This window comes from Notothenia rossii (assembly GCF_949606895.1).
Source record: "Notothenia rossii genome assembly, chromosome: 5".
NCBI lineage: Eukaryota > Metazoa > Chordata > Actinopteri > Perciformes > Nototheniidae > Notothenia > Notothenia rossii.
This window is the reverse complement of record NC_136903.1, coordinates 29,105,055-29,132,144: the sequence shown is the minus strand read 5'-3', so window position 1 is coordinate 29,132,144 and position 27,090 is coordinate 29,105,055. Positions and strand designations below refer to the sequence as shown.

Genomic DNA, 27,090 nt, shown 5'->3' with positions numbered 1-27,090 from the left:
CAATCATAAAACTATAAACAACACACACTCTATTACTGGGGCACTGCACACTGCAACTTTAAAAAAATGGATGTAGTGGATTCCTTTGTTTCCCAGTAGACTGTTGAAGCACATAACTGCTAACACAAGGTCTAGCTATATCTCTTTCTCCTTCTCCCTTACTCTCTCTCACTCATACGTATATGCACATCTGTTAGCTGGAGGCATGGTGATGTGTGTCTCTAATGCAGGTGTGATTACAGTGTAAATCAGCGCTCTGAAGTGGAGCGGCCCTTGTCGCTTTAAGTTAATAATAACAGACCTTAATCTTGGTGCCATATGTGTGCGCACATATTTGTCTTTATTTGCCTGCCATCTGCAGTGTCTGTAAGCATGTACTGTAGCGGTGTGTGTGTTTGTGTGTGTGTGTTTGTGTCTGTGTGACTGGCCCCCCGGATATGCGTAACATCATTAAAGATGGTACCGTCGTCTCAGGTAAGTGAAGTGGTCCATCTCTGTCAGCTTAGCTTCTCACATGCACCCCTCCGCACCTCCAACTCCCACTTCTACACACACACACACACACACACACACACACACACACACACACACACACACACACACGCACACGCAGACACACGCACATACACACACACACACACACACACACACACACACACACACACACACACACACACACTGTACAGCAGAGTCTCATACAGAAACACCAAGACCCATCGTATGGAAATATAGCAGAGAAAGCAGGATTCACGTAATGAGGCTATGTGAATGGACATATGCCGCACTGCCTCAATCACCAGTTCATTTTAGCAGCAGACATCTGACTGCACTTTGGTTGCACATTACACACTGGTGTTTGTCATTCATTGTGCTAAAATGTGTTTATTTTTGCTCAATATCTTTTCGCAGGCATCTGTTGAAAATGAAATTCTCAGCCCTTCCTGCACTGTATTTCATTTTACATCTACAACACTTCAAATAGGAAGATATTGCCTTTGATTATGTTTCAAGGCTATGCTTAATTGTGGTACCATTATTATCACACACACACACACACACACACACACACACACACACACACACACACGCAGACACACGCACATACACACACACACACACACACACACACACACACACACACACACACACACACAAAGAAAACCTTTTGAATTCATATAGAGTTGTTTTTTCTATTTCTTCTGAATTGTAGAAATCCTTGGTGTTTCAATAACCTCGTATTATATCATTGTTGCCCTGAGGCAACAAACCAACCCCTGGTTGAGGGCTGTGGGGGGGGGTCAGTGTATGTTTTGGTCATTGGATTTTCTTTTCACAAATGGCTATTCAAAAACAAAAAACGACTGGATATTTGATTTTCGTTTTCAAATTGAAAAACCAACATTTAAATACAAGGCGTTTTTCTTTATCATGGTCCAAAAGGGATTTACGAAACTTAAAAAACCGGATTATTTTCATTTTCTACTTCTCAAAACAAAAAATAAAATCACTAGAAAACAGAAATAAAAAAAACCCAGTTTTTTCATATTCTGCTACCGGAAGTTGTCTTTCAAAATAAGAGCGCAGATGAGGACGGTCAATCCGTGTATCGACGGTCCATTTGTTTTCACAACGAAAACAGCCAAGACACATATTGAGCCCAGAAAATGAATGTTATTAAGGCCTGGAAATATAATAGGCCTGTGTCTAAAATGTACAACATTGTTAGGAGATTTCAACTATACAGCGATTCTGCACTGCGGTCAACTCAGCTGTCTCTTGAGTTTGTTATTATTTTCTCTGCCAATAGTTATTCGTGAAATCGACCCTGTTTGACTCAGTAGGCTAGTAGTGAAACTACTCCCACAACAAGTACTATGAAGTACTTACTGTGTACTTTTTGAGTAATCCTCTGTCAATGTCCCCTCCCGCAACCCTGTCTCCTAAAAATTACGTTCCCACAGAGCTAAACTGCATTCTCAATTACGTTTAGCGAGAAATGTATTTTCTCCCACGTTACGTTCGTTATGAACGTATCTCAAATACGTTTATTTTCTACATATCTTTGCCATTTATTGTCTTGCTTATAATAATGATAATAGTCATTTATAAATATCATTTTAGAGCACACATTTGATATCAGTAGGCGAGGCTGTAATTTCGCCAGCTGTTACTCTCAATGACGAGGCAGAAAATAACAGTTTTAACATGCCAAAAAGCTGCTGTGTCGTTTATTGCACTTCAAAAATTAAAACAAATCCAGAGTTACGTGTTTCTGTATACCTCTAAGAAGAAAGGACAGTAACAGAAGATCTCTGTGAAGCCAGATGTGGTGTTGTTAATGCGATATGATATCCGAAAAAAAAATCAGTTTAGGATGGCCGAAGACACTACACTACCCATAATCCCCAGCTATCGTTTGGAACTACAGTCCCGTTGACAAACCCTGTGATTAATCTTCAAGCTCTGGGATTGGATGTTGATTGGCCAAGGTTACACCGAGCGTCAAGCTCTTTGAAATGGAACGAAACCAGGCAGACTATCCAAAACTGGACTCGAACGCCCCCCGAGAACTACACACGCTGGCTATTGTGTTTCACAACATGTTCTCTATGGCTCGTCTCTACTGGGAATTTTAGTTTTAAAAGACGTTTGTGTGTACAGCCCTGGAGGTTTAGGCGATAGGAAACACATTGGTGTACAAATTTAAAACATGTAATTACTAAATGGGTGAAAATCGCTTGTGTCCATAATGCGCAGCATTAATATATACCCACATGACAGCTCATTGTTACTTTGTAATTCTACTCCACTACAATTCAGAGATTAACCTGGTATTTTTACTCCACCACATTTATTTTAGTTACCTTGCAAATTTTGATTAATGATGTGAAATATAAACAACCCTTAAAGTAGACTTTAGTTACACCTGAGTAAAATTCAGGGAAGGTGATTGTCAAGTGCCAACAATCAGGAGAGATATTTGATAGTTGGTGCTTGAGAAGACTAAATCTGCAGATCTCTCGATATATATATTCATTACTCGTTATTCTGTACTAATAGTTAATTAAAGACTGTATATAATGGCTATTTTGCACATCCCTTTCAAGATTTCAAGATTTTCTAAGGTTGATTGACATATCATATACACAACTACGGTGTAGTTATGCAATGAATGAAAAACTTGGGTCACAGGTTCCTCAACAGTGCATTACAAGATCAATATGTGTGTGTACATCCACCATTAAACTGTCAAATTCTGCACATTTCTTATACTATCTACATACATAAGAGTATAATTAATGTGTATAATATCAGTAAAAATAAGTGCTTCAACATAGTTAACATTGCAGGAAAGCAATATATTAGACGTTAAGTACTTTGTCGGGCTTAATATCTATCTGTAGATAGATACCCCCAAAGCTTTTTTCTTATTTGAAAGAAGACCTTAATCTAAAGTATTATTTAATGTTTAAATAAAGGTTAATTAGTTTGTCTGTTTTGCACATCCTCCTATTAATATCTTTGTACATCCAGCACTAAACTGTTTTATTGTAGAGATCATTTACAGTATCTTCTAGATTTTTTATATTCTATATCATAGACTTTTTACTTTCCCCCTATGAAAGTATGTACTTTTAATATTTTTGTCATCAAATAACATTATTCAACAAAAATAACATTATTCAACAAAAATAATTCAATAACGTGCTTTAACCACTAGGCGGTTAACACAAGGTACACACAAGGTACACACAGCATACTAATAATAACTTTGTATTATTATTGTAGGACACTTATGTATGTATAACATCTGAAGATGTGTAGTGTTATTCATGTTTTTACATAATTTTACAGGATATTGATATACTATTTCTCATGTTTTACTTCTACACATTAATATCTGATTTGTAAAACATCACAGACAGCAAGGCATATCCGTTTAATGGTAAGCTATTGAAATTGTGATTCCATAGATTTGTCTCCCATCACCCAAATGCTCTGACTATTTTCTCAACTCAGTATTTACATTCTTATATTCAAAGAAAATCAGTAATATCTTTAAAAAACTACAAGTCCTTTTATATCAGCTGTGCACCGTTATGGTGTAAATACAGCCTATCTATCAATTGGATCAAATATAAAAGTCAGCCGAATTACTATTGATACTGCAAGGAGACGTATTTTGTGAAAAGAAATCCAAGATGTTGTTTAATTGTTGATATATTTATGATCCACGTCACGTATTCAGTTTTGGCGGCAGTTCTACTGTTTGTCCAGAAGTCTTCTCATCAGGGCTCTATAAATCAATAGAGTCTGTATGCAGACCACAGCAAGGAGGCAGATCCTAAAGGAGGTGGATCCTATAGGGGGCGTTTCCTAAAGGGTTATGAGCCCCGCCCCCCACGTATTTCTTAAAGGTATATGAGGCTCTGTTTCTCATTTATTTTAATGCTTTGAATGAATCATAAAGGAACTTTGAAAAATAATAATTATAATTAATTTGCATGAAGAATGAAGAGTATACAACCCACAGAGAAGACAAATTAATTGACCTATTGACAGATCATAATGAATACAGAGTACATTTGATAGTTTAAACCAGAGGTGCCCAGTACGTCGACCGCGGTCGACCGGTCGACCGCGGGGGCAATGCTGGTAGATCGCGAGTCATTCATAAATTTAAAAAAATCCAGCTCCGTTAAAATAGACAAAACAGGTTTTGATCCCTCCTCCTTTGGCCTCCCTGCCACTTAATTCAGGAGTTGACTTGATTGACAGAAAAAGCGACCTATTGCTTTCCAGTCTGTTAACACAGAATGCAAAGCGATACAAAATCAGTCAAGTGCCGGGAGAGACAAACAACAAAATGAGTGCGGGAACGAGCAAAAAGCTAAAGACATACCACTTCCACACAGAATGGGAGGGAGAATCTTTGTTTGTGATGTCACATTCAAAGGTTATTTGCCTTATTTGTAAAGCAAGCGTCGCTCTGCCAAAGAAAGGTAACGTGGAGAGGCATTATCGGAGTGTTCACAAGGCATATGACAGCGACTTCCCTCCGAGTAGCGAGTTGAGAAAGAGAAAGGTCATGTATTATTGCTACACAAACATTATCTCTTAGTCTTAGTGTCGCCAACTCGTTTCTAACATGCAAAAAGACAAACAAATGCGTCTATGGTCGGTGTATTTTCGACCTTTCCAATCCAGAAGAGATCTCTCTCTCCCCCGTCTGTTTGCAAGGGGGCGGGGCAGTTTACACACACGCAGCTGCTACATGCAGCAACACACGGAGGAGATGGTGGAGAGAAGCGCTCCAAGGTGTGGTTACATGTTACCCGTCTTGAGGTGGACAATGCTCGTCACCAAAAGAGTTTAGCATGTAAGGGCGGTAACACGAGCAATTTGTCTAAACATTTAGCAAAAGTGCACCACATTCAGACGGAGGAATGCACCGGGTTCGACTGTCTTTCGAGTAGCTCTGTAGCCCCATCCACGAGTAACGTTTCCACGTCAGGTGTTATGTATGCTAGCAGCAACACACGGAGTTAACTACATTATACAAACATGGGTTAATGATTAGAGGTAACTGAGTTATTTATTTTGTTAAAGTTTCAGCTATTCTGTTTACAGTTCTGTCATCAGATTATTTAATATGATTTGTTAAAACATTGTTGTTTCTTTTGATGTGAAATATTATTTATTTAATTCAAATAAAAAGCAATGTTAATTTTGTTCACAATTTGTTAAGTTAATTTAATAATATATGTATTTTTGAATCAAGTATTCATCTTTATTGTCTTCATTGTTAGTTTCCACATGCCTAAAACAACCTCAAACTAAATCTAAAAGTTGATGGCTAAATAAGAGCGTTTGAGAAATTGTGCAAGGCACACAGTAGTAGTCCGAATAGTCGATTAATCGTTTCATTAATCTATAGATTAATCGATAATCCAATTAGTCGTTTGTTGCAGCCCTATTGTAGTTATCCCATGTAAAAATAAAACGTGTTATTCAGCAACCCTTGCAATTTGGGTTTTTATTTTTGGTTGGTAGACCTCGGTTAGCTGGTCATTTCAAAAGTAGCTCACCAGCCAAAAAAGTGTGGGCACCCCTGGTTTAAACCAAAAGCCAAAAAACGGAAATACCAGCCTTTTTTCGTTTTTTATTTAAAACGAAAAAACGGAAAACCAAAGCCGTTTTTCCGTTTTTGTTGTCTGAACCCAAAGACGGATAACGAGAAAACATAATTTAAAAAAAAGGTAAGTGTACGACGAAGGTACGTTTTAACCGTTTGTTTTTTCGTTCTAATTGAAACAAAAAAAAAAGCAGAAACGGGTCTTTTTTTTGTTTTTCAATTTTGCCCCAAAATGAAAAAACGGAAATTCAGCTCGTTTTTTCGTTTTTCTGTTCTTACTGTTAAAACAAGTATACCACTCAATGTTTCGTTTCCATAAGTGGGTGTGTCTCCAGCGCCTCCTTGCTTCTGATTGGCTAGGGTGCCCTATGCTTGCGTTGTACTCTTCAAAATAAAGGTTCTACGTCTTTGCCTTTAGACTGCGTTACAAATATACGTATATTATTATATACATACATACAAGTACAAGTCTGTCCGTATGTCTGTCTTTCTATGTATATGTCTGTCTCGATGTCTTTTCTATTTCAATGTCTGTCTGTCTGTCTTTCTGTGACTATATTTTAGAGTTTAAAGCGTAGCCACTTTTACTCCACTACATGTATTTAAAACCTTTAGTAACTTTACAGATTTGGATTAATTATGTGAAATGTAATCAACACTTAAATCAGACTTTAGTTCCACCTGGCGTAAATTCACAAGCTACCCTGCAGTATACAAAGTCATTCAAACTAGCTGCACCTTTACCAGCTTTGAGAACACTTTCATGATCAATCATTATAAAACATATCATATATATTATTCTGAAATGGACCAATCTGCACAATGACTACTTTTACTGTCGCTACTTTCACTATATTTTGATGATAATACTTTTCTACTTTCACTTGAGGAACATTTTGAATGCAGGACTTTTATTTGTAAAAGAGTATTCTTAAACTCTGGTACTTCTACTTTGACTCAAGTACAAGATCTGAGTACTTCTACTTTGACTCAAGTACAAGACCTGAGTACTTCTACTTTCACTCAAGTACAACATCTGAGTACTTCTACTCAAGTACAATATCTGATTCATTCTACTTTTACTCAAGTACAAGATCTGAGTACTTTTACTTTTACTCAAGTACAAGATCTGAGTACTTCTACTTTTACTCAAGTACAAGATCTAATTACTTCGACAACCTCTGATTAATGGTTGATTTCCAAATGTTCTGTTGGTGCGTGGATGATAAAATAATAGTGTTTGATTGTATTGCCTTACGTATGCAGCTATTTGCCTGTGTTTAGAAACATAATTAAACATACCATGGACACACATTCAAACTATTTTCCATTTATTAAACATTGCAGATGAACAATTAGTCATACAGCTAAAGAAAACTACAACAATAATTTTCTGTATGATAATATCATGGAACCTGGAATTTGAACACACACCACTTAACAATAAACAATAAACTTAACAATAAACGACTGAACTGCTTTCCACTTTAGGGTAGGGCCCTTAAAGCATCCAGTGCTGCAGACAGTCCAGCATCCTGGGTATACACTGGCTCCTGATCACTTGCCTTTACACATATCTTCTTACAATGCCTATGAGATCCTTTATCCCGTTTTGGAATGGTGCTGGCTCGTTATGAATGGCACGCTCAAAGAGTTCAGCAATGTCCGCATAGTTCCTTGAGAATTCTTGTTCAGCTGCTGTCTGGTGCTCCACAGTGGCAAATGGGTTTCTCCCAAACAGCGACACTCTTGTCAGAGAGGACCCCACGTCCTGATGATAGCAGTCTGCAGCATCTGTAGCTTCAGGTAAAAGATCTGCAGGCAGTCTCTTTGGGCACCCACCATGAGCAAGTTGATCTGGGATACCCTTACCTTAAAAAAAAACACAAATAAGTGGCCATTGTTAGTGTAATGTTACATATCATGCATATCAATGAACCTCATAGCCTGTGCTATTAGTACACTTCTTACAAACTTTAAAAAAGCATGTTTTTAATTTGACTGTTTATGTACTTACCAGATATATATGTTTCATGCAATAAGAGCAATCTATAAACTAGATAGTAGATATGTCTTTACTCAGACAATTATTGAAATATTGTAATATATACATGCCACATTTAAACATTTCCATCAACCTAGTGTAAAAAAGGGGATACAGAGAGAAACAAATGTAGGATATAAGTACAACTTATAAAAATGCATAAAGAAGGTCATTTGTTATGGGGCTTAAGTAACATTCTGAAAACTGCTATAAAAACCTTGGATTCTGTGTGCATTCCAGGACTGCACCATCCGGTCAAGTCCAATTTTGGCTACCTGACAGGTAAGAGTGGACACACAATATCGTGTGATGTTGTCTTCCAGGTTTAGTTCCTCCTGGTCAACAAGGTGGTTGAGTGCGCCTTTCAGAGGGTAGTTTACCCTGTTGTTTACCTCTGGCCACATCCTTTCTATAATATGATTCTGTAATTTAAAGTAAACAAAAATGAGAAGAGTCAAATGTAGAGAGCACATTGTAATTTCCCATTGTTCATTTCCCAATTTCTTTCCCAATTTCCGGCTTTGTATTTTATCCATTTCCTGTTGTATCCAGTTCAAAAGTACTGTGTATCTCTCCTATGTCATAGGAAAAAGCTAGCAGTCCCCTAGAGAAGTTTAGAGAACGCCATGGGTCTATTGACAGCTTTATCAGCTAGCAGTTGGGTGAATAATGGAATGAGATCAGAAATATTTTTATTTGTCTCGCCACAGGGTAATTTACATGATTACAGCAGATAAAGTGAGGAATAAAAGACAAAAATGGCTATGTGGGGATTGTCCACAGTATTGAGTATGTAAGTCGCTTTGGATAAAAGCGTCTAACAAGTAACATGTAATGTAATGTATGAACACGTTGATTGCAATTCAGATAAAAAAACAACTCGCCTGTGTTGACTTTGTTTGCATATATGGCTGTCTGCCTGTGTTATTCCGGTAGTCTGCCAATTTCTCCTGCATGAAAAGAGTCAAGTAGAATTCTTTTCCATGGTCTACTCGGATTTGGTCCCACATTCCATATCGTAGGACAGCACTCCTGCAAAACAGCAATACAAAAGTCTTATGACATGTAACAGAATTTCATGTTTGTTGTTACAACCTAAGCATTGCTAAAGCGAATTTTGTACGCAGTTAAAATTTTGATCTCATCAATCAATTACCAAGTAACGTACAATATACAGTGGTTACCTGTCAGTAGTTTTCGATTTACAATATTTTTCCCAAATAAAACTGTTCAAATAAAGCTACATTTAGCCATTGTGTTTTTATTTAGCTAAACGTTTACTAAATTATTTACTGTCTGCTGTTTGCAACCTTTTTATTAGGTTATTATTATATTATTATAACAGAAACAGGTCACTGAAACTTACTGGTAAACCTCTTGATATATGGTCAGGTTGTTTTTCACTGGCATGGTGGAGTGGCTTACAATGTTGCTGGAGAATCCGTCCACGGCAGAAGTTGCATTGTTTTTAGCATTCACAGCAGGATGTAGCATATCAAGCAGCATTAGTGAAGAGATGGATAAAAACGCGTGTAGTTACATACTAAACACACCGTCTCCAACTGCCACTCATCGATGCTAACATATCAACTGTTACTATATGGTTAACTATCATGTATATAGCTATTTAAATGCTTATGAATGGATGTTTATCTACGTCAATAGAGGGCAACGGAATATGACGCCGCCAACCAATGGGAGAAGACTGGAAGTACCAGAGTTTATAATCGGAGCTGAAACGTTTATACGGCCCCTCTCCCGTCGCAGCCTCAGAGGAACGTCATGTTTACTATAATTAAAACCCTGTCAATTTTACAAGAAGTTTCTTGGATTCTTTCTGGCCATTTACTCCTCCCAGCATTCCGAAGCCCAACAGTAGGCTATAGAGTCGTGCAGTGACACGTCCTAAAATCATAAATCTTTCGATTCGATTTATGATTATAAAATTATAAAAGTAGGGTAGACATGTGGAGATTATCCGACTGAACAAACCGTGTTCCGTCTCTTAAATGTGTGTCAACCGCAGACATTATTTCGAGCTATTTTCCAAAATCCTATGGCGAAATTGCATAGCTTTTTTGTCTAGGGAACCAGAAGGAACTTACTTCCGGGTTTTAGGACGCTTCACTACACCACTCTATTACTATGAAGTAATAAGTACAGTACTTGAGTAAATCTACGTAATTACTTTACATCACTGAATTAAGCCATAGTCCTACCTCACCTCAACAGCTGCTTTAGCAACCTCTACTTCCAGTTGGGAATCGTGCACTCGCTCTCTGCCTATACTATTTTGGGTAAAAAAGCGACGGATATTTGTTTGGGAGAACCCTTTTGTTAAGCCACATTCATACTGGAGATGATCGGATATATTTTGATCAGTATAATCATCTTTTATCATACTTTGTATAACTTCTCTGTAGGCCAACAAACTGGACTCCATTATTATTAATAAGGAGGGTGACTATATTTCCCGCGATCAAACTTTCCTGTCATGCGCACAGCAGTCCTGGTGTAAATTGATGGTACATTTACGGCACCATGCCGTAAATGCACCCTGTGTAATGCACACATTACCGCCAAGAACGACTTGTTGGACACGGCGATAGCAATATATTGTTAACAATAAACACGGAGATGGAGTCATACTTTCTTTTCAGAGGCAGCCAGCGAGTTACTCTTAAAATAGACGACATGCGCGTCGACAGAATCAGCCGCATTTTTCAGGTATTTTTAAGAGATCCGTGATTAATTATTGATTGAACAGGCACATGGTGTGTTAACGTGTAAAAAGCTAACCTTGTTTCAATAGCAATAAAGCTACGAGTCGTCTGGACGAGAGAGTCAGTTAATCATTCAATTTAAAAACAAAACAATGTTTAGATATCACATTGTAAATGGGGAAGGATATTATTAGGATGTTATCGGATGTTATCCTTAATTTGGTGCACAAAATAGACATGGCATGAAAAGATGTGAAAAGATTCAATGATAATTATTTTATATGAACTGTTTTGCACAAATAACTGCATAACTATAATTGAACTTTGCAGAAGCGAAGCAAGAAGAAACTTAAAAATAGCATTTACTTGGTGACAGCCCTGAGACAATTTAGTCGTACAGTCCAGCAAGACATTTATTTATAAACTATATCAGTGACATTTAGATTGATACTGAGGTCTGATATAGGCATACAAATAATCTTGAGGATTAACTACTAACTGCAGGTTTTTTTAATACAATTAATAAACCACTACCACCATTGAAGAAACGACACAAAGGAAGAAATTATGCAAGGACACACATGGAAAGACAAAGAACAATGTAGTGATTGTTTAAAAGGAAATTGTGAAATATATATAACCTGTTATTTTCTTTTAGGTCAACGCAGGTAGCCTTTTCATCACTGATGCCGCCAACGTTGCGGTTTTTCCATTGGATAGTGGGTGTTTCTGCTCCCTGGACCTCTCTGATCACGGTCATTATGAAGTTCATGGGGGAAAACCTGGGGAGACTCAAAGGATCCAGACAGAGCCAGCTGAGTCACGGCCGTTTGCTTTTCGTCATAGTCAGCCAATTTCTACTGCAAACATGAGTCAGTTGACTAGATCAATTAGCACCCCTCGGTCATTTCAAAGGTAATGAGAGGCCCATTTCATACGTTGGCATGCTTTAGAATGTTACGTTTTAGTCCATGTTGCTAACTAAATGTGTGTCACTGTTCTTTTTGCATTACAGGTCAATACATGTGTCAGAAATAATGGATGGAAAGATTGTTTCCACAAGGGTGGTCATGATCAGATTTGTTGAATCAGAGGCAAGCGTTCCACTGATCACAGGAAAAGTGAATGTGGCCATGGGAGACAGTGAGGAGTACATCCTTACAGACACCGTTGGGAATGAAATCGTTGAGTCTGAAGGGACAATTGGTAAATATAATTATTCTATATTTCATTTTCATTTGTGCAAAAGATAAGGGTCTGAAAGTGCTATCAGTACAACAATGTGCCCCTTTTAACATTTTATTTTCACGTGTCTTTACTCTTTATTTCTCTCATAAAGGGTCTTTGTACTGGAAGCCGAATGCAAGAAAGATCCATGCTGTTGAGAGCTCTGCTTTCAGGCAATGGCGTCGAAGAGGCTCAAGAAGCAGGTGTGGTTGAATAACAAAACTGATTTTGTCTGGAGAAGGTTTGAACTGATCTATCAATAGGGATAATAATGTAATGTGTAAAGAAGGGCTAGCACTCAAACTGAAGGGTCACGATATGCAGCTTTTCACTTTATTTTACTCGCTAACAACAGACTGGCAAAACCCTCTCATTATTTGAAAAAGGCTGCTTTCTGGCCATTTAGCATTATTGCAGCTCAAGGGCTATATACGTTTGCCATCTGGGGCAGACATGCATAAGCATGGGCTTCACTGTAGCACACCTCAGTACTCTGTGGGTCAGCACATGGTATGAAGAGTCACATTCAACTTCCGTTCTACAATCAGCATTTATAAACAATATCCTTGAAATGTAATTTCAAGAAATGAAATGTTTCCACATGCTCTTGTTTATTTAGCATCATCTAATTTGCCATGGAATACATAACTTTCTTTAATCTCTAATAAAATGAAGAAAAAATCTTAAATGACTGCTAATACTTAAACTATTTTCAAAATGTGACAAAAACAGAAATGAGCTATCTGAAGTCTACACACTGAGCAACAAGGTGGAGGAACTGCTGGATGCATCCCAAGGCCTGGAAGAAGTCACCAGGAAGATTTCTGACATAGTGGCAGCCAGCCAGGACTTGGTAGTACCAAGGCCAAAAGTCAAACAGGCATTTAGCTGTTTGATCTGCAGAGGTATTGTTTTCATCTTCTCTTTGAATAATGCTCAGTGTAACAAACAGTATTTAAAAAATAAAACGTATAGGTGCCGGATTTTCATATTATTCTAAGTTAATCTTTTCAAATCTATTTCTGAACAGTATCTTTCTCAGTTTGAGTGCATGCTTCAGAAATACAGTCCATGACATCAATCAGTAACTATCAACATATCTTTAAAAACCTGTCTTTTTTCTTTTAAAAGACACAATGACTGGACCCATGTTTTCCTCCTGCTGCCGAAGCATCGTGGGATGCAGGCTCTGTGTGGAGGAGTGGAGGATAACATCTCCCCAATGCCTTAAGTGCAGGGATCAGGAGCCAGTGTATACCCAGGTTGCTGGACTGTCTGCAGCACTGGATGCTTTAAGGGCCCTACCCTAAAGTGGACAGCAGTTCAGTCGTTTATTGTTAAGTTTATTGTTAAGTTTATTGTTTATTGTTAAGTGGTGTGTGTTCAAATTCCAGGTTCCATGATATTATCATACAGAAAATTATTGTTGTAGTTTTTTCTTTAGCTGTATGACTTGTTAATTGTTCATCTGCAATGTTTAATAAATGGAAAATAGTTTGAATGTGTGTCCATGGTATGTTTAATTATGTTTCTAAACACAGGCAAATAGCTGCATACGTAAGGCAATACAATCAAACACTATTATTTTATCATCCACGCACCAACAGAACATTTGGAAATCAACCATTAATCAGAAGTTGTCGAAGTAATCAGATCTTGTATTTGAGTAAAAGTAGAAGTACTCAGATCTTGTACTTGAGTAAAAGTAGAAGTACTCAGATCTTGTACTTGAGTAAAAGTAGAAGTACTCAGATCTTGTACTTGAGTAAAAGTAGAAGTACTCAGATCTTGTACTTGAGTAAAAGTAGAAGTACTCAGATCTTGTACTTGAGTAAAAGTAGAAGTACTCAGATCTTGTACTTCAGTAAAAGTAGAAGTACTCAGATATTGTACTTCAGTAAAAGTAGAAGTACTCAGATATTGTACTTCAGTAAAAGTAGAAGTACTCAGATCTTGTACTTGAGTAGAAGTAATCAGATATTGTACTTGATTAAAAGTAGAAGTACTCAAATCTTGTACTTGAGTAAAAGTAGAAGTACTCAGATGTTGTACTTGAGTGAAAGTAGAAGTACTCAGGTCTTGTACTTGAGTAAAAGTAGAAGTACTCAGATCTTGTACTTGAGTAAAAGTAAAGTACTCAGATCTTGTACTTGAGTAAAAGTAGAAGTACCAGAGTGTAGGAATACTCTGTTACAGTAAAAGTCCTACATTCAAAATGTTCCTCAAGTGAAAGTAGAAAAGTATTATCATCAAAATATAGTGAAAGTAGCGACAGTAAAAGTAGTCATTGTGCAGATTGTTCCATTTCAGAATAATATATATGATATGTTTTATAATGATTGATCATGAAAGTGTTCTCAAAGCTGGTAAAGGTGCAGCTAGTTTGAATGACTTTGTATACTGCAGGGTAGCTTGTGAATTTACTCCAGGTGGAACTAAAGTCTGATTTAAGTGTTGATTACATTTCACATAATTAATCCAAATCTGTAAAGTTACTAAAGGTTTTAAATACATGTAGTGGAGTAAAAGTGGCTACGCTTTAAACTCTAAAATATAGTCACAGAAAGACAGACAGACAGACATCGAAATAGAAAGACATCGAGACAGACATATACATAGAAAGACAGACATACGGACAGACTTGTACTTGTATGTATGAATATAATAATATACGTATATTTGTAACGCAGTCTAAAGGCAAAGACGTAGAACCTTTATTTTGAAGAGTACAACGCAAGCATAGGGCACCCTAGCCAATCAGAAGCAAGGAGGCACTGGAGACACACCCACTTATGGAAACGAAACATTGAGTGGTATACTTGTTTTAACAGTAAGAACAGAAAAACGAAAAAACGAGCTGAATTTCCGTTTTTTCATATTGGGGCAAAATTGAAAAACAAAAAAAAGACCCGTTTCTGCTTTTTTTTGTTGTTTCAATTAGAACGAAAAAACAAACGGTTAAAACGTACCTTCGTCGTGTACGTTTTGTTAGTTTGATTTTTCGTTTTAACCAAAAAATGAAAATACCAGCCTTTTTTCGTTTTAAATCAAAAACGAAAAAACGGGAAACCAAAGCCGTTTCCCCGTTGTTGTTGTTGTTGTTGTGTGAATCAAAAAACGAATAACAAGAAGACCTAATACAAAAAACGGTCTGATTTTGGTTTTTGATAACAACTAAATGTTCCGTTTTGTATAGAAGAATGAAGAAAAGCAGTCCACGTACCGGAAGTTAAAGAACATATTTCAAAATAAAAGACACAAGGATATGATGTAAAAGTTAAATCCTGGAACCCAGAAGTCTGACGAGGATACGTTTATCTCTGCATTCACATGCAGATATGCATTTATAGAGATCAATATAGTATGCAAGCATAACTTTATTTCGCTGACTTTCGGTTTGTACTGTGTCGGTAAATCCAGTGTCCAGCTTATTGTTTTTTTCTTCAACAAGTTTGACTACATTGAAAGACAGAGGGACAGTATGTGCATTCTTAATGAACATACTTTGTATTGTGTATGTGTCAGGTTGTTATGCTACAGGTCCATGAAGACAGGCCCCACAGTGAGTTCAGGATGGAGTGTTACTGTCTTAGTTACCGTCTGGTTCAACCTGTTCCTGGGGATTTGGCTCATTTTAGACATATTAGACACAGCCAGTAGTAAAACATCAATTTTAATATAACTAGCACAAGGTAGCTACTCCCCAGAAATGGACTGACTGGTCTGTGTGTGCTGCACAGAGGTCACAGTTGTGTTTTGTTCCTGTTCTGTTGTTAAAGAGTTATTTTTCTTCGTTCATAGTATGAAAGTGAATCAATTCATATTAGTCTGTATAAGAAGTTGTAAGTATAGAAAACATCTAGGAACAAAGATATGACTTTGTATTTACTCCTTAAAATAGCACAATATTATTAAACCAACATCTTACCCTAAAATAAATAATACAAAGCAAACTGAATACATATTTATTTTGTTTCTCTTTTTACAGGTGGGGCTGAAAGACTCGACCCCCGTTGAGCTGGAGCATCATGGCTGCAGGTGTGACGTGTGTTAATCTCCTGCTCCAGTCACATGACTCCCAGTGGGTCCCCAGTACTCAGAGCAGCAGTGGTACAAACCAAGAACTATGGCAAATCTGAGAATAATGTCATTGTAATTCAAATGCTAAAACTACACACTCATCATGTCTCATACACACATCATCTCATCATTGCTATATATTGCTTAAACCCACAGTGTGTAAAACCAGACCTGTTAGAGAACATGGCTGGGATGTCCGCAATCCAAAGCAGAGAACAATGTCAGAGAAAGTAAAGTGAGAGATTAGTAGTTATGTGAAAGCAAGCTATGCACACAGAATAGCTTATGTGTTGATGTCTCTGAGAGCTGAGAGCTGCTGGATCTGTCTGCCCTCAAAGTGCCAGGGATCTACAAGGACTTCACTGCTGCTTCTGCACCATAGGTATCCCTGTGAGGTGCCACTAGTGGACTCTGCTCTCGGTAAAGTTCAAGCTGGCAGTCCCTTGTCATATGAACATCTCCATGACAGCTAGAAGTCACACCGCTGCCCACCGCCATGCTCCACCACGACCAGATCTACCACTGTCTGGCTACAGACTACAACCATCTGCATGCATTTTTTGTTGTTGTTGTGAACATCAACAGCTGCCCTTAAAGAGCATCTTGCAGGGTTTTTTTTCTACATTTATGCTTAAACTTGCTTGAAAATTACAATTTAAAAAAGTGAATGTAGGATTTGATATGTTTTACGAGACATAAGGGCAGGAATTCAGAGGGAAAGGAGTCATTTTGAGCTCTGCTCTTAAAAACGGAATTTTTTTAAGGTCATACGTCAAACGCGTCATATTACATCACAAAGGGGAAATATCTCCGCTCTCTGACAGCGGGTATAGTTAGTAGTTGCGTTGAGTTGAGCGGTTGTGTTTTAGTGAGCTGGTATTTTTCGGTAGTTTTACATTGCATTTCACCATTTGTAATCATGGTGCAGTATTGTGTTTGTGCAGGTTGCACAAATACCAGCCTGTCAGGACATCGAGTCCACAGTAAAAAGGACCGGAGCTAGCGTTCGTTCCTGGGTGCGTTGTGCATCCACCTCCCTGCAGCACATACTCTCCACAGCTTTATCAGGAAACCGTATTACTTCTCTCTCCCCCCCCCCCCCCCCCCCCCCCTTTCGCTGCTCTCTCCCTCTCCCCTCCGGTACACGGCACCTAGTGGAGTTCCATCAGGTAGCGCTGTGGTGGCTGTACTGCTCCAGCCGTCTCCTTTGTGTTTGTTTGTTTCCCCCTGTCTGTGTTGTTAGTGTGTGCGTGGTGGCTGTCAGTCCTGGCTCCCGGCTCAACCTCCACTCACCTGCTGCAATCAGCTGTGCACCCTCCCCGACTACACACCTGCTTTCCATCAAGCCATACAACGGCAGATCAACGGAGGCTCCACAACCTTTCTCCGCCAGATCGTCAAGTATCAGCCGTATGTCGCGTCTCTCCTCCGGTACACAGCACCGTAGTGTGGAGTTGCATTAGGTAACGCGAGATACGGCTGATACTTGCGCATTAGTTTCTGTTATGGATCAGTATCAACAGTCCTGCCAGTAACGTTACTATATTATCAACGCTATGTTAGTTATAGCCTGATATATGATAGCTAACTTCACAATGTTGTGATGTGACATTAGCTAACATTCTGTAGCTAACGCCGGTCACTCACCAAGATAGCTGCCCAGTTCTCCACTGGTTCTCCTCACACCAAAGCTCAATTTCTCTCCGATGGCCGTTATTTCTTCTAATCCTTGGCTGCTCCTGGTCTCTTGGACACCTAGCAGGCTCATAATTATAAGGCTGTGGTCCGTCATATGCATTCGAATATTCATGTTCAACTTCTTCTGTGTCTTCTGTGTCGAATTGGGAGCCATGTTTATTAATACGTTACACCGGCCGCTCTCCCCATGTTACGTCACACGCGGGAGGTCACGTGCCGAGGCTTTTTTATGCGGAAGTTAACATTTCTTACAAAAACAACGCCAGATGTCACTGTAGTGTATATTTCCAACCCGGTCTCACGGCATTTCGTGTTCACCAACAAGATTTTTAATCTATTGATTCGTGTTCACCAACACGATTTCCCCCTTTTTTTCGTGTTGCACAGCACGATTTTAAAAGCAATGTATTTCTGTTGATAGTTTCACGGCATTACGTGTTATAGGAAGACCGGAAGCTGTGTGGTTTTAAAAACATGTTCTTACTCAATATCAAGCCACGATTATTGCTTTTATTTAAAATCGTATCATTTCGGACTTTTGTTGCTGTCTGTGAGGAAAATAAATGGGGCTCATTTTTCCTTCTAATTTGTTATTCTTTTCAAAATAACACACTGTTATTTAGTCAACAATAACACACAATTATCCTTGTTTTTATTTATTTGTTTAATTCTATAATCTCTGGCTTTTTTGCCGTCCTTCAAGAACTGAATTTCAAAATAAAAATAACCGGAAACAGACGTAGGCCTATAAGGGACATTTTGAGCATCATCAAGTTTAGGATGGCCGAAGACACTACACTACCCATAATCCCTGTCCCTGTGATTAAACTTCAAGTCGGGATTGGATGTTGGAGTGGCAGTGCGCCAAGGTTACGGAATCGAAACTGGATCGAACGCCGCCCCCCCCAACAATTAGAAGTTGCCAGTATTAAACACCAATTATTAACCAATTAAAATGAACCGATTAAACATCTCTCTGACACAGTTTAAAAGCATTTCAAGTGGAAGAATTGTTCGTGTCTCCTCTTTGTGTCCCGGGAAGCTGGAAGCTGTAACCAATCCTGTTTGTAATATACATGGATCGGATTTCGAGGCGTAGTCGTGGGGGAGGGGGTCTGCAGTTCGGTGGACTAAGGATTGCACCACCGCTTTTTGCAGATGATGTGGTTCTGATGGCTTCATCGGTCTGCGACCTTCAGCACTCACTGGATCGGTTCTCAACCGAGTGTGAAGCGGCTGGGATGAGGATCAGCACCTCCAAATCTGAGGCCATGGTTCTCAGCAGGGAAACCGATGGACTGTCCACTCCAAGTAGGGAATGAGTCCTTACCCCAAGTGAAGGAGTTCAAGTATCTCGGGGTCTTGTTCTCGAGTGAGGGAACAATGGAGCGTGAGATGGGTCGGAGAATCGGAGCAGCGAGAGCGGTACTGCAGTCTCTTTACCGCACCGTTGTGACGAAAAGGGAGCTGAGCCAGAAGGCAAAGCTCTCTGTCTACCGCGCCATTTTCGTTCCTACCCTCACGCGGGTACAAGCGGCCGAGATGGGTTTTCTCCGCAGAGTGGCTGGTGTCTCCCTTAGGGATAAGGTGAGAAGTTCGGTCATCCGGGAGGGACTCGGAGTTGAACCGCTCCTCCTTCGCGTCGAAAGGAGCCAGTTGAGGTGGTTCGGGCACCTAGTTAGGATGCTACCTGGGCGCCTCCCTAGGGAGGTGTTCCAGGCACGTCCAGCTGGGAAGAGACCAAGGGGTAGACCTAGAACCAGATGGAGGGATTATATCTCTTCTCTGGCCTGGGAGCGCCTTGGGATCCCCCAGTCAGAGCTGGTTGATGTGGCCAGGGAAAAGAAAGTTTGGGGCTCTCTGCTGGAACTGTTACCTTCGCGACCCGACCACGGATAAGCGGGAGAAGATGGATGGATGGATGGATGAAAAAAATATTTTTTTTAACCATAAAGGGTACTTTACACAACATTTAATCAAACGTATCCTTGTTTTAATCCTTGTTTTATTTATGTTAAATTGTTCTTGTCGGTTAATTTTCCATTTTATTTATTTTGGTTTAAGATATCATTATTTTTTATTTATTATGATCATGTTAGATGTTTAAACTTTTCTGCATTTTATAAGGCAATATATACTTTTTTGTTTTTGTCCGTAGGCTACTTAGGTTATTAAAGAGTTATCGTGTCAAAATATAGGAAATGTATTAATATTTTATTGTATAATCGGTACAGGAAATTACATCATTCAGAGCACCACCTATTGGCCAAAGACGCTGCCACCAGCATTGTGATCCATCCTCTGACAAAGTAAGTTGGGTCACTAAAGTCTGATACATGTTTTGCTTAGATTTAATAATTGGGGCTTTTTTTTAAGCCTTTACTCGCATGGTTCATCATACATACTGAACTGTTCTAAGTCTGAGAAATGCTTTTGCCATAATCGGCAAATCAAAATTAATGTGAAATTATTCTTGCGGGCGGCTAGCTAGCTAGCTCACGTTCAACATAAGCTTAAACTAGTTTAGCTACATTTATATCAGCTCATAAGTGGTGTGTGAAAAATATTTGTCTTAATTACGGCTACATACGTCGGTGTTAAAGTGTGAGTTATACGTTATCTTAATCGCTTTTGTTTTACACATGACAGTACTAACGCTGGCCGACATTTTAATATATGTTTGGGGGGAGGGGCATAGTCCACGTCCATGTGCTTGTTACGCGTATAAAACAGGAAACACGTAAATGAACTCAGTCTGTCTAAAGTAGTTAAACCGACACAATGTGCATTTAAAAAAGCTAGTTTCACTACATAATTCACTTTTTCTGTTCTCTCCTGCAGCTCCTGTACCCACACCACAAACCCATACACTGATCTACACCATCATAAAACCAACGGCACTTTTAAGAGCCAAACTCAACCTATCTCCCTATCTCCCTATCTAGCTCTCTTATATCTATCATCTATTTCTTTATTCACCCTTCTATCTATGCTGTGTACTTCTCTACTTTCCTGTGTTTGTCAGTCTGTCTGTCTGTTTGTTTGTAATCCCATGTTAATCATGCCAGTTGGGTCTACAAAAAAGACATGTCCCTTCTGTCAGAACATTTTATTTTGTGCACAGAAGATCTGTGGACATTGCCTTAAGGAGCAGCCGAAAAAGCCGCGCCTTGAGAAGAAGCTCAAGAGGTTTGATGAGAAGCGAGGGGGTTGGGTGTCAGGGCGGAAGAAGAACCACAACATTGCTTCCATCAAGGATGAAGCCATTGTTTTGTTATGTACACTTTTCACTGTATGTTAAGGCCCGGACACACCAAGCTGACACCAAAGAACTGACACAGACGGACCCTGACTGCTTGCCAATATATTGGGCCAGGATCAAGTTGAATTTTGGTTTTTATATACATTTATTTCTTAATGATGTTTGTATCTTATTAACCAATATACACTTTGACATCAACTTCAAATATAGATATTATTGCAAAGGTATTATTTAATATTCTCTTTTCTTTCAATTTTAAAACTACTCTTATCTTAACTTTCACAGCCAAGGGACACTATTTTTAATTTAACTACACATTTAAATAAACAGAGCACTTCCTTCACTTCCATGTTGTGTTCCATTCTTGCTTGTGTACACACTTTTAGACCTTAAAGGTAGGGTATGTAAGTTTGACAAACCAGCTCGAGATCGCTAGAATTTGAAAATACACAACCGGAGAAAATCTGCCACTTCCTTATAGAGCCCCTCCTCCAACACACACGAACGCGCACATGACCAATGAGGGCAAGAGATAAGTTTGTGCACAGATGGAAGGCTGACAGGCAGGTAGGCCATCCAGTTACTTTAGCCGGGCCGGCTCAGATGATTGGTCATGCTTTTTACAGTATTACGGCTTCCACAGATGACATTTTTTAATGGATTTTTTGTCAAAGCACTTAAGATATTCATTGCTATCGGGATGTTAAGAGCATTCCATGGAATATAACAAAAAGTGTATCTCGAGCCGGTTTTTCAAACTTACCTACCCCACCTTTAATAAGACTACATAATTGTATGTTACTACTCTATATTACTCTTACGACTGCAGCCACAACATACGGGAACGTTTTACATCGTAGCACGCAATTTCAATTTCAACAGTGTCAAGCTATGCTTGGATTGTGTTACATTTTTAATTATGCAATAGTCATTGTAAGTTTTAACTGTTAATTGTTGAGTGGTCACACATTTGTATCTTATTGTACTTTAACTTTAAGATTATCAGGGTTTGAACTGGGACTCAGGATACTGATTTATTTGTATTTTGTGTTTGTCTATAAAATATTTTCTGCTTCTACTGTACCCTTCCTGGTAAATACATGATTCTGCAAAAGCTTAACTCAGCATCTAGGTTTATGAATGGCATGCAACTAGATGCTGTCATCAGTAATGTTATAGTTGTAGTTATATAGTTGATGTTTCCTTTCCATTTCTTTAAACAGTAAATATATTATTTTGTCATTACAGCTTGAGAAACTCCATGCCACTGGCTTTAAACCAGTGCTGCTTCTTGGCAAGGAGACCAGGAAGAAGGACGTCAAATGTGAAATCCTAACCCCTCGCTGCACACTGACCGCCTATGCCCAGGATTACCTTGACAAGATAGCCACTTTTTATGAGTACCTTTGTGAAGGTGAGATGCTTGCACTATATCTTCACAGTTCACAGTATTGTGGACACAAAATGTTTGTATCAATGGAGAGCTTAACATTTCCTTATAACCAACACAGTTATATGGAATGAGTTTGGATCAACTCATTTAATAAAGTCAGTTAAGTTAACAACAATTTACAGTGACTGTTTTCAATCCATCCAAATCTTGTGGGACAACAACTTGATCCAGTATTTATCCTTTGATACAGCCAGAAAGCAGTCATTCGAGCCATTTATTTGGGTTTGGCAAACTATATTTTTGTGAGACAACTAACACACATCCTTTCTACCTGTTAACTGTCACTATTTTTAGCTGCACAGTATTACAAAAGTTGAAAGTAATTGCAAAATATTTAGGGTTATGGACAACGTTTTGACTGTTTATTATTTTAGCAAACTACATTCAATAAATACATTTTTAAACACTGAGTATGTAGCCTAATGAGACATGGCTTACTCTGCAGAGGGGACTTGTGGACATTTAAATGTTATTTATCAGGAAATAGTTAGGCAAGTTTACGTGAATTTGAAAAACCATTTTGGGGTATTGTGCTACCACTTGCGCATTCATTGTATACAAATTGAAAGTTGTAAAGTTGTTAATGTCAAGGTAGTTAGGTTTGATGACTGAAATGTATGTTTAGGCTTGAGCCATGCCTTAAGCAATTTCCTTTTAGCAAACCGTTCCTAAACGGTTTCCTTTATCAACGCCCAAAAGGGAGAAATATTTTGAGGTTAATGGTAAGAGCACAATACATGAAGACGATCCCAGTTGACCACATATTCAGTTTGGCAGTTCTGTATTAAGGTCATGTTTCTCGGGTTGTAAACAAAAGCAGTTATCCAGTGCATCCAGAGGTCCCTTTACATTACATTTATGTTTTTATCCAAAGCGACTTGCTACTTATTTGATTGCACTTATGCAAAACACGTTTGCGTCAGTCTCATAAATTCTGAACAAAATGTGTGGATGTAAATAATGTAAGGGAACATACATGCACACGTCTATATGTTGTCTACTGACAAATTGACATGTCACATCACATGGAATGTAGACACAAATCGGAAGAATAATATCGCAAAAACAAAACCATAAATGGTTGACTGGATAAATACCACTATTTCTCTGCTATTAACTTTGACTGCACACAGTCCTATGACATGACGAGTATATTTTTGACCCTGTCTGGAAACATACCTTAAGCACGCTGTATTTCTTATTTCTAGATATATGAGTTAACCTCTTTGTCTTAAGCAATTCAAGACCAACATTTGTTTAACTTGCACAGGTTGGACACAGGACTCCACTGGCCAGGGGGTTGCGGAAGATCCTGAGGAAGAGACAGTCACGCTGAACCTCACACCCTGTGACCCATCTGAACCAGAAAACAACTGGCAGGAGGCAGGGACCACAGAGAGCCAGGTGCCAGAGACAAGCACCGTGCAGGTGGAGGTGCTGAAGACCCCCCCCCCCGTGAAGCAGTGCACCATCATAGAGGTGGGGCAGGAGGAGCAGCCCCAGCGGGATGATGTGAGACAGGCTACCACCACGGAGGGGCCAGGTAATAAAATAGATAGATAGAATCGGAGGGATGAAACCCTCTTTAATGGTCACACATGCAGAGCACACAGCACACACAGTGACATTTGTTCTCTGAGATTTGCAGCTTTTATATTTATAAAAGTCAAGAGTGTTTTCCGATATTTTCCTAAAAAATTATTGTAGGTAACTTGTTGACAAGTCATGCTTCTACAATATCTCAAAACACCTAATTGCACTTCTTGCGTTTTTGGGAATAATGATTGTTCCAATAGGTAAATAATAATAACAACAACAGCTTAATCTAAATAACAATTTCACCTACAACTTCATAAATATGAAAGGAAAATGGGATACTTGGGTATGTGTATATCCTTAGGTAATCGGACATAAATAAATATTAAACGCTTAGAAAAATAAAGTCTTTCATTCCTGAACAGACATGTGGTTACTATATGGTTATACCTTTTTCACACAAAAATGCAAAGCAACAGCAGGCTTACTTTACATTTGATAAATCACAAAATAAAACTCCTGTGTGATTTGGTTTACACACAGAAAGGGTCTTACATTGTAGCGTTGGGCAGTAGGTCGATTACATCAAAATGATTTGGCTCATGTCCATATATTGTACGAGAGGTTGATATCATTAATATTGTGGTCTACCTAAAGCAATCCCTGACCATAGGGGTAAACTTCGAAGCAACTCATGCAACAACTTCATGCAGCATATTTAAACTTTATACTCAAGAACTGCATTTAGATACGACACTGTCCCATAATGAACATACGGGGAATAAACTTAGGTTTTTGAATCAAAGTTAAATTCATTTAACGTTACAGCACAACATGTTAATATTTATCAAACTATTCCTTACACATAAAGTATGGAGTCAATTATATAGGCAAGACAACAAAACACCTAGACTTCATAGATCAACCTCAATTAAATCGCCATAACTAAAAAATGTTTTGTACCTAACACCTATTGCATCATGTGATGCTGCATTTGTGGGATGTATTTTGAAACTTGAGTTTAAGCTTAACTTGGTGTACTGTATTTATACAGTATAGTAATATTTCTTCTTCAACCCACAGCTGTCAGGACAGGGTCCGTGAGGGACACAGTACTTGGTCCTAGACGCAAAAAGAAAAAGTCAGGTATATTAACAGTATTAAGTATTTTGACTGATTATAAACATTTGCATGAGTCGAATTGATTGGTATTCTAATAAATCTATCGACATGTACTTTAGCAAAGTGATTGATGCTTCTTCAGTGAGTTAACAATGCTATATTGTGACTAATAACTATAACTGATACATTATCCAAAAATCCAAAGGGCTTTAATTGTCTAATTAGACTAAAAGACATACAGTCATAGTTGATAAGGTGGTGATGAGAATGCTAGGCAGTAAAGGAAGCAGCAGTGCAGTATTTTCTTTGGTCATCTCAGGCTCAGCAGTGGTATGGCCATTCAAACAAGCCTCCCATGTTAGGACTGAGAGCAGCTTGGTTCCATTTCAATTATGTATACAGTAACTTTTGACCAGTGATAACAGTGTGGTCACTTTTCATCGTGCAAGTCTGGTTGCTACTTAAGTGTTCATAGTTGTATTTATTTTATTTCTAATATGACTAATACTGTATGTGGAACCTGCTTTGATGTTCACAGATTGCTCCTACCACACTCGCCTAGAAACTTTCCCCATCAGGAGTGTAATAAAAGAAAGAATGAGAAAGGTTAGACGGGAATAAAAGTAATGCATAGGGTGTTTTTTATGATTTACAAACTTCCAACACAATTGTTTGCTCAATAGCTAATATGCGTTTGGTCTTTCCGAAATTAGAGATTTGTTTTCTTCTCTTGATAGGGAAAAGCAGAAATGTTGGTGGAGTGGGAGCCCTGTCCAGTATGGTATATATCTTCCAGTTACTTGGCTTCATGTCATCTGATGTAGTCCCATGTTGGAGAACAAACACATGATATTTAAAAAATGCAAAACATCCAAATCTACCACCAGTCCTCTTATATATTTCACTGCTGCTATTCTGAAGCAGCTGAAGTAGTGTAGGAACAAATGATTGTTTAACTTCATGTTGTTAATGTATGTGTTTTTGTTTGTTTTTATTGTTTGTTAGAACATTTGTTTTAATTTCTATGTTCACTTTTTCTAAATGGTAAATGAAACATTTACTTATATAAATTGAGTTATAAGATGTTTGCTTCACACATGGTTTATGCTTTTCGGAAAAACGAAACCAGTAACTGTAACTAACATTATTCCATTCTGTTTTCAGTGGCAAGGAGTGGGCTCATTCCTGGCAGCAATCAACACTGATTATAGGCCTAATTAAAATGATCCTGATCTGGATCACTGGTTTTGCTACTACATTTGAAAGATTTTGGGGACAAATGCTTGAAATATTAAAATGGTAGTGATTACTTTGAATTTTCTTTTTCACTTATTGAAAACCACAACTCGAGTATCAGGATGGTCTTTATCTGGAAAGTTATCCACATCTCATCACCACGTTGTCACGGCGACCCTTTGTCACGTCACAGATACGGTACTCGAACTCAGATCGCCACCCAAACGATACTGCCGTTGCTAAGGAGGCAAAAGTGCAAATTTGTATTTTATATTTTTTTAAACACAGGGTTTGGTTTCGGATCGCGCCCGATTGACGGATTTCTGAAAGGGAATGGAGCCTATACGGCCGTCAACGCAAGACAAGTCGAACGAGTCCACGCACACACGCCGGAAGAACTACAAATATGTCAGCTCTGTGTACTTCGTAACGATTGTTGGGCGCGTATCTAATGGGAATTGTAGTTTGTAGCACTGCTCTCATATCATTTCAATGGGTTAACTTTCTATTCTTCTGTGTTTTTGTATGTTTTAAGCTGAGGTGCCAACTCAACATACAATGTTGATGAAATGA

General features: G+C 38.5%; 3 protein-coding genes across 4 annotated transcripts; 2 read left to right on the top strand and 1 right to left on the bottom strand.

Moving 5' to 3' along the window:
* Positions 1-7,321: 7,321 nt before the first annotated feature.
* On the bottom strand, positions 7,322-9,627 carry LOC307041549 (uncharacterized protein). The gene is made up of 4 exons (XM_079685017.1): positions 9,547-9,627; positions 9,065-9,212; positions 8,398-8,602; positions 7,322-8,008 (listed from the first exon to the last, which is right to left on the bottom strand). Exons 1-4 carry the CDS (start codon positions 9,588-9,590, stop codon positions 7,704-7,706), a joined length of 702 nt encoding a protein of 233 aa, XP_079541143.1. The 5' UTR covers positions 9,591-9,627; the 3' UTR covers positions 7,322-7,703.
* Positions 9,628-9,666: 39 nt separating this feature from the next.
* LOC307041134 (uncharacterized protein) lies at positions 9,667-13,631 on the top strand. Of its 2 annotated transcripts, none has more exons than XM_079684465.1 (6): positions 9,667-10,907; positions 11,562-11,818; positions 11,919-12,109; positions 12,243-12,333; positions 12,863-13,035; positions 13,262-13,631. In XM_079684465.1, the coding sequence occupies exons 1-6, from the start codon at positions 10,818-10,820 to the stop codon at positions 13,438-13,440; spliced, it is 981 nt and encodes a 326-aa protein (XP_079540591.1). In that variant the 5' UTR covers positions 9,667-10,817; the 3' UTR covers positions 13,441-13,631. The 2 variants fall into 2 exon arrangements, with proteins under 2 accessions (XP_079540591.1, XP_079540590.1); XM_079684464.1 differs by having other exon boundaries at positions 9,668-10,055.
* An 8,639-nt stretch (positions 13,632-22,270) lies between these two features.
* Positions 22,271-27,090, top strand: LOC307038779 (uncharacterized protein; the record flags this gene model as incomplete). Its single annotated transcript, XM_079680457.1, has 8 exons — positions 22,271-22,302; positions 22,394-22,584; positions 23,894-24,166; positions 25,243-25,305; positions 25,820-25,887; positions 26,019-26,062; positions 26,446-26,525; positions 27,053-27,090. The coding sequence occupies 8 exons, from the start codon at positions 22,271-22,273 to the stop codon at positions 27,088-27,090; spliced, it is 789 nt and encodes a 262-aa protein (XP_079536583.1).

What these genes read in the sequence shown, in the direction of transcription:
- LOC307041134 (XM_079684464.1), top strand. Translation starts at nt 9,963, where the DNA reads ATGTTTACTATAATTAAAACCCTGTCAATTTTACAAGAAGTTTCTTGG. An exon ending in ACCCCTCGGTCATTTCAAAG is followed by an intron (nt 11,819 to 11,918) that starts GTAATGAGAGGC and finishes TTTGCATTACAG; the next exon opens with GTCAATACATGTGTCAGAAA. An exon ending in CGAAGAGGCTCAAGAAGCAG is followed by an intron (nt 12,334 to 12,862) that starts GTGTGGTTGAAT and finishes TGACAAAAACAG; the next exon opens with AAATGAGCTATCTGAAGTCT.
- LOC307041549 (XM_079685017.1), bottom strand. Translation starts at nt 9,590, where the DNA reads ATGCCAGTGAAAAACAACCTGACCATATATCAAGAGGTTTACCA. An exon ending in ATATATCAAGAGGTTTACCA is followed by an intron (nt 9,213 to 9,546) that starts GTAAGTTTCAGT and finishes GCTGTTTTGCAG; the next exon opens with GAGTGCTGTCCTACGATATG. An exon ending in TGCAAACAAAGTCAACACAG is followed by an intron (nt 8,603 to 9,064) that starts GCGAGTTGTTTT and finishes TTTAAATTACAG; the next exon opens with AATCATATTATAGAAAGGAT.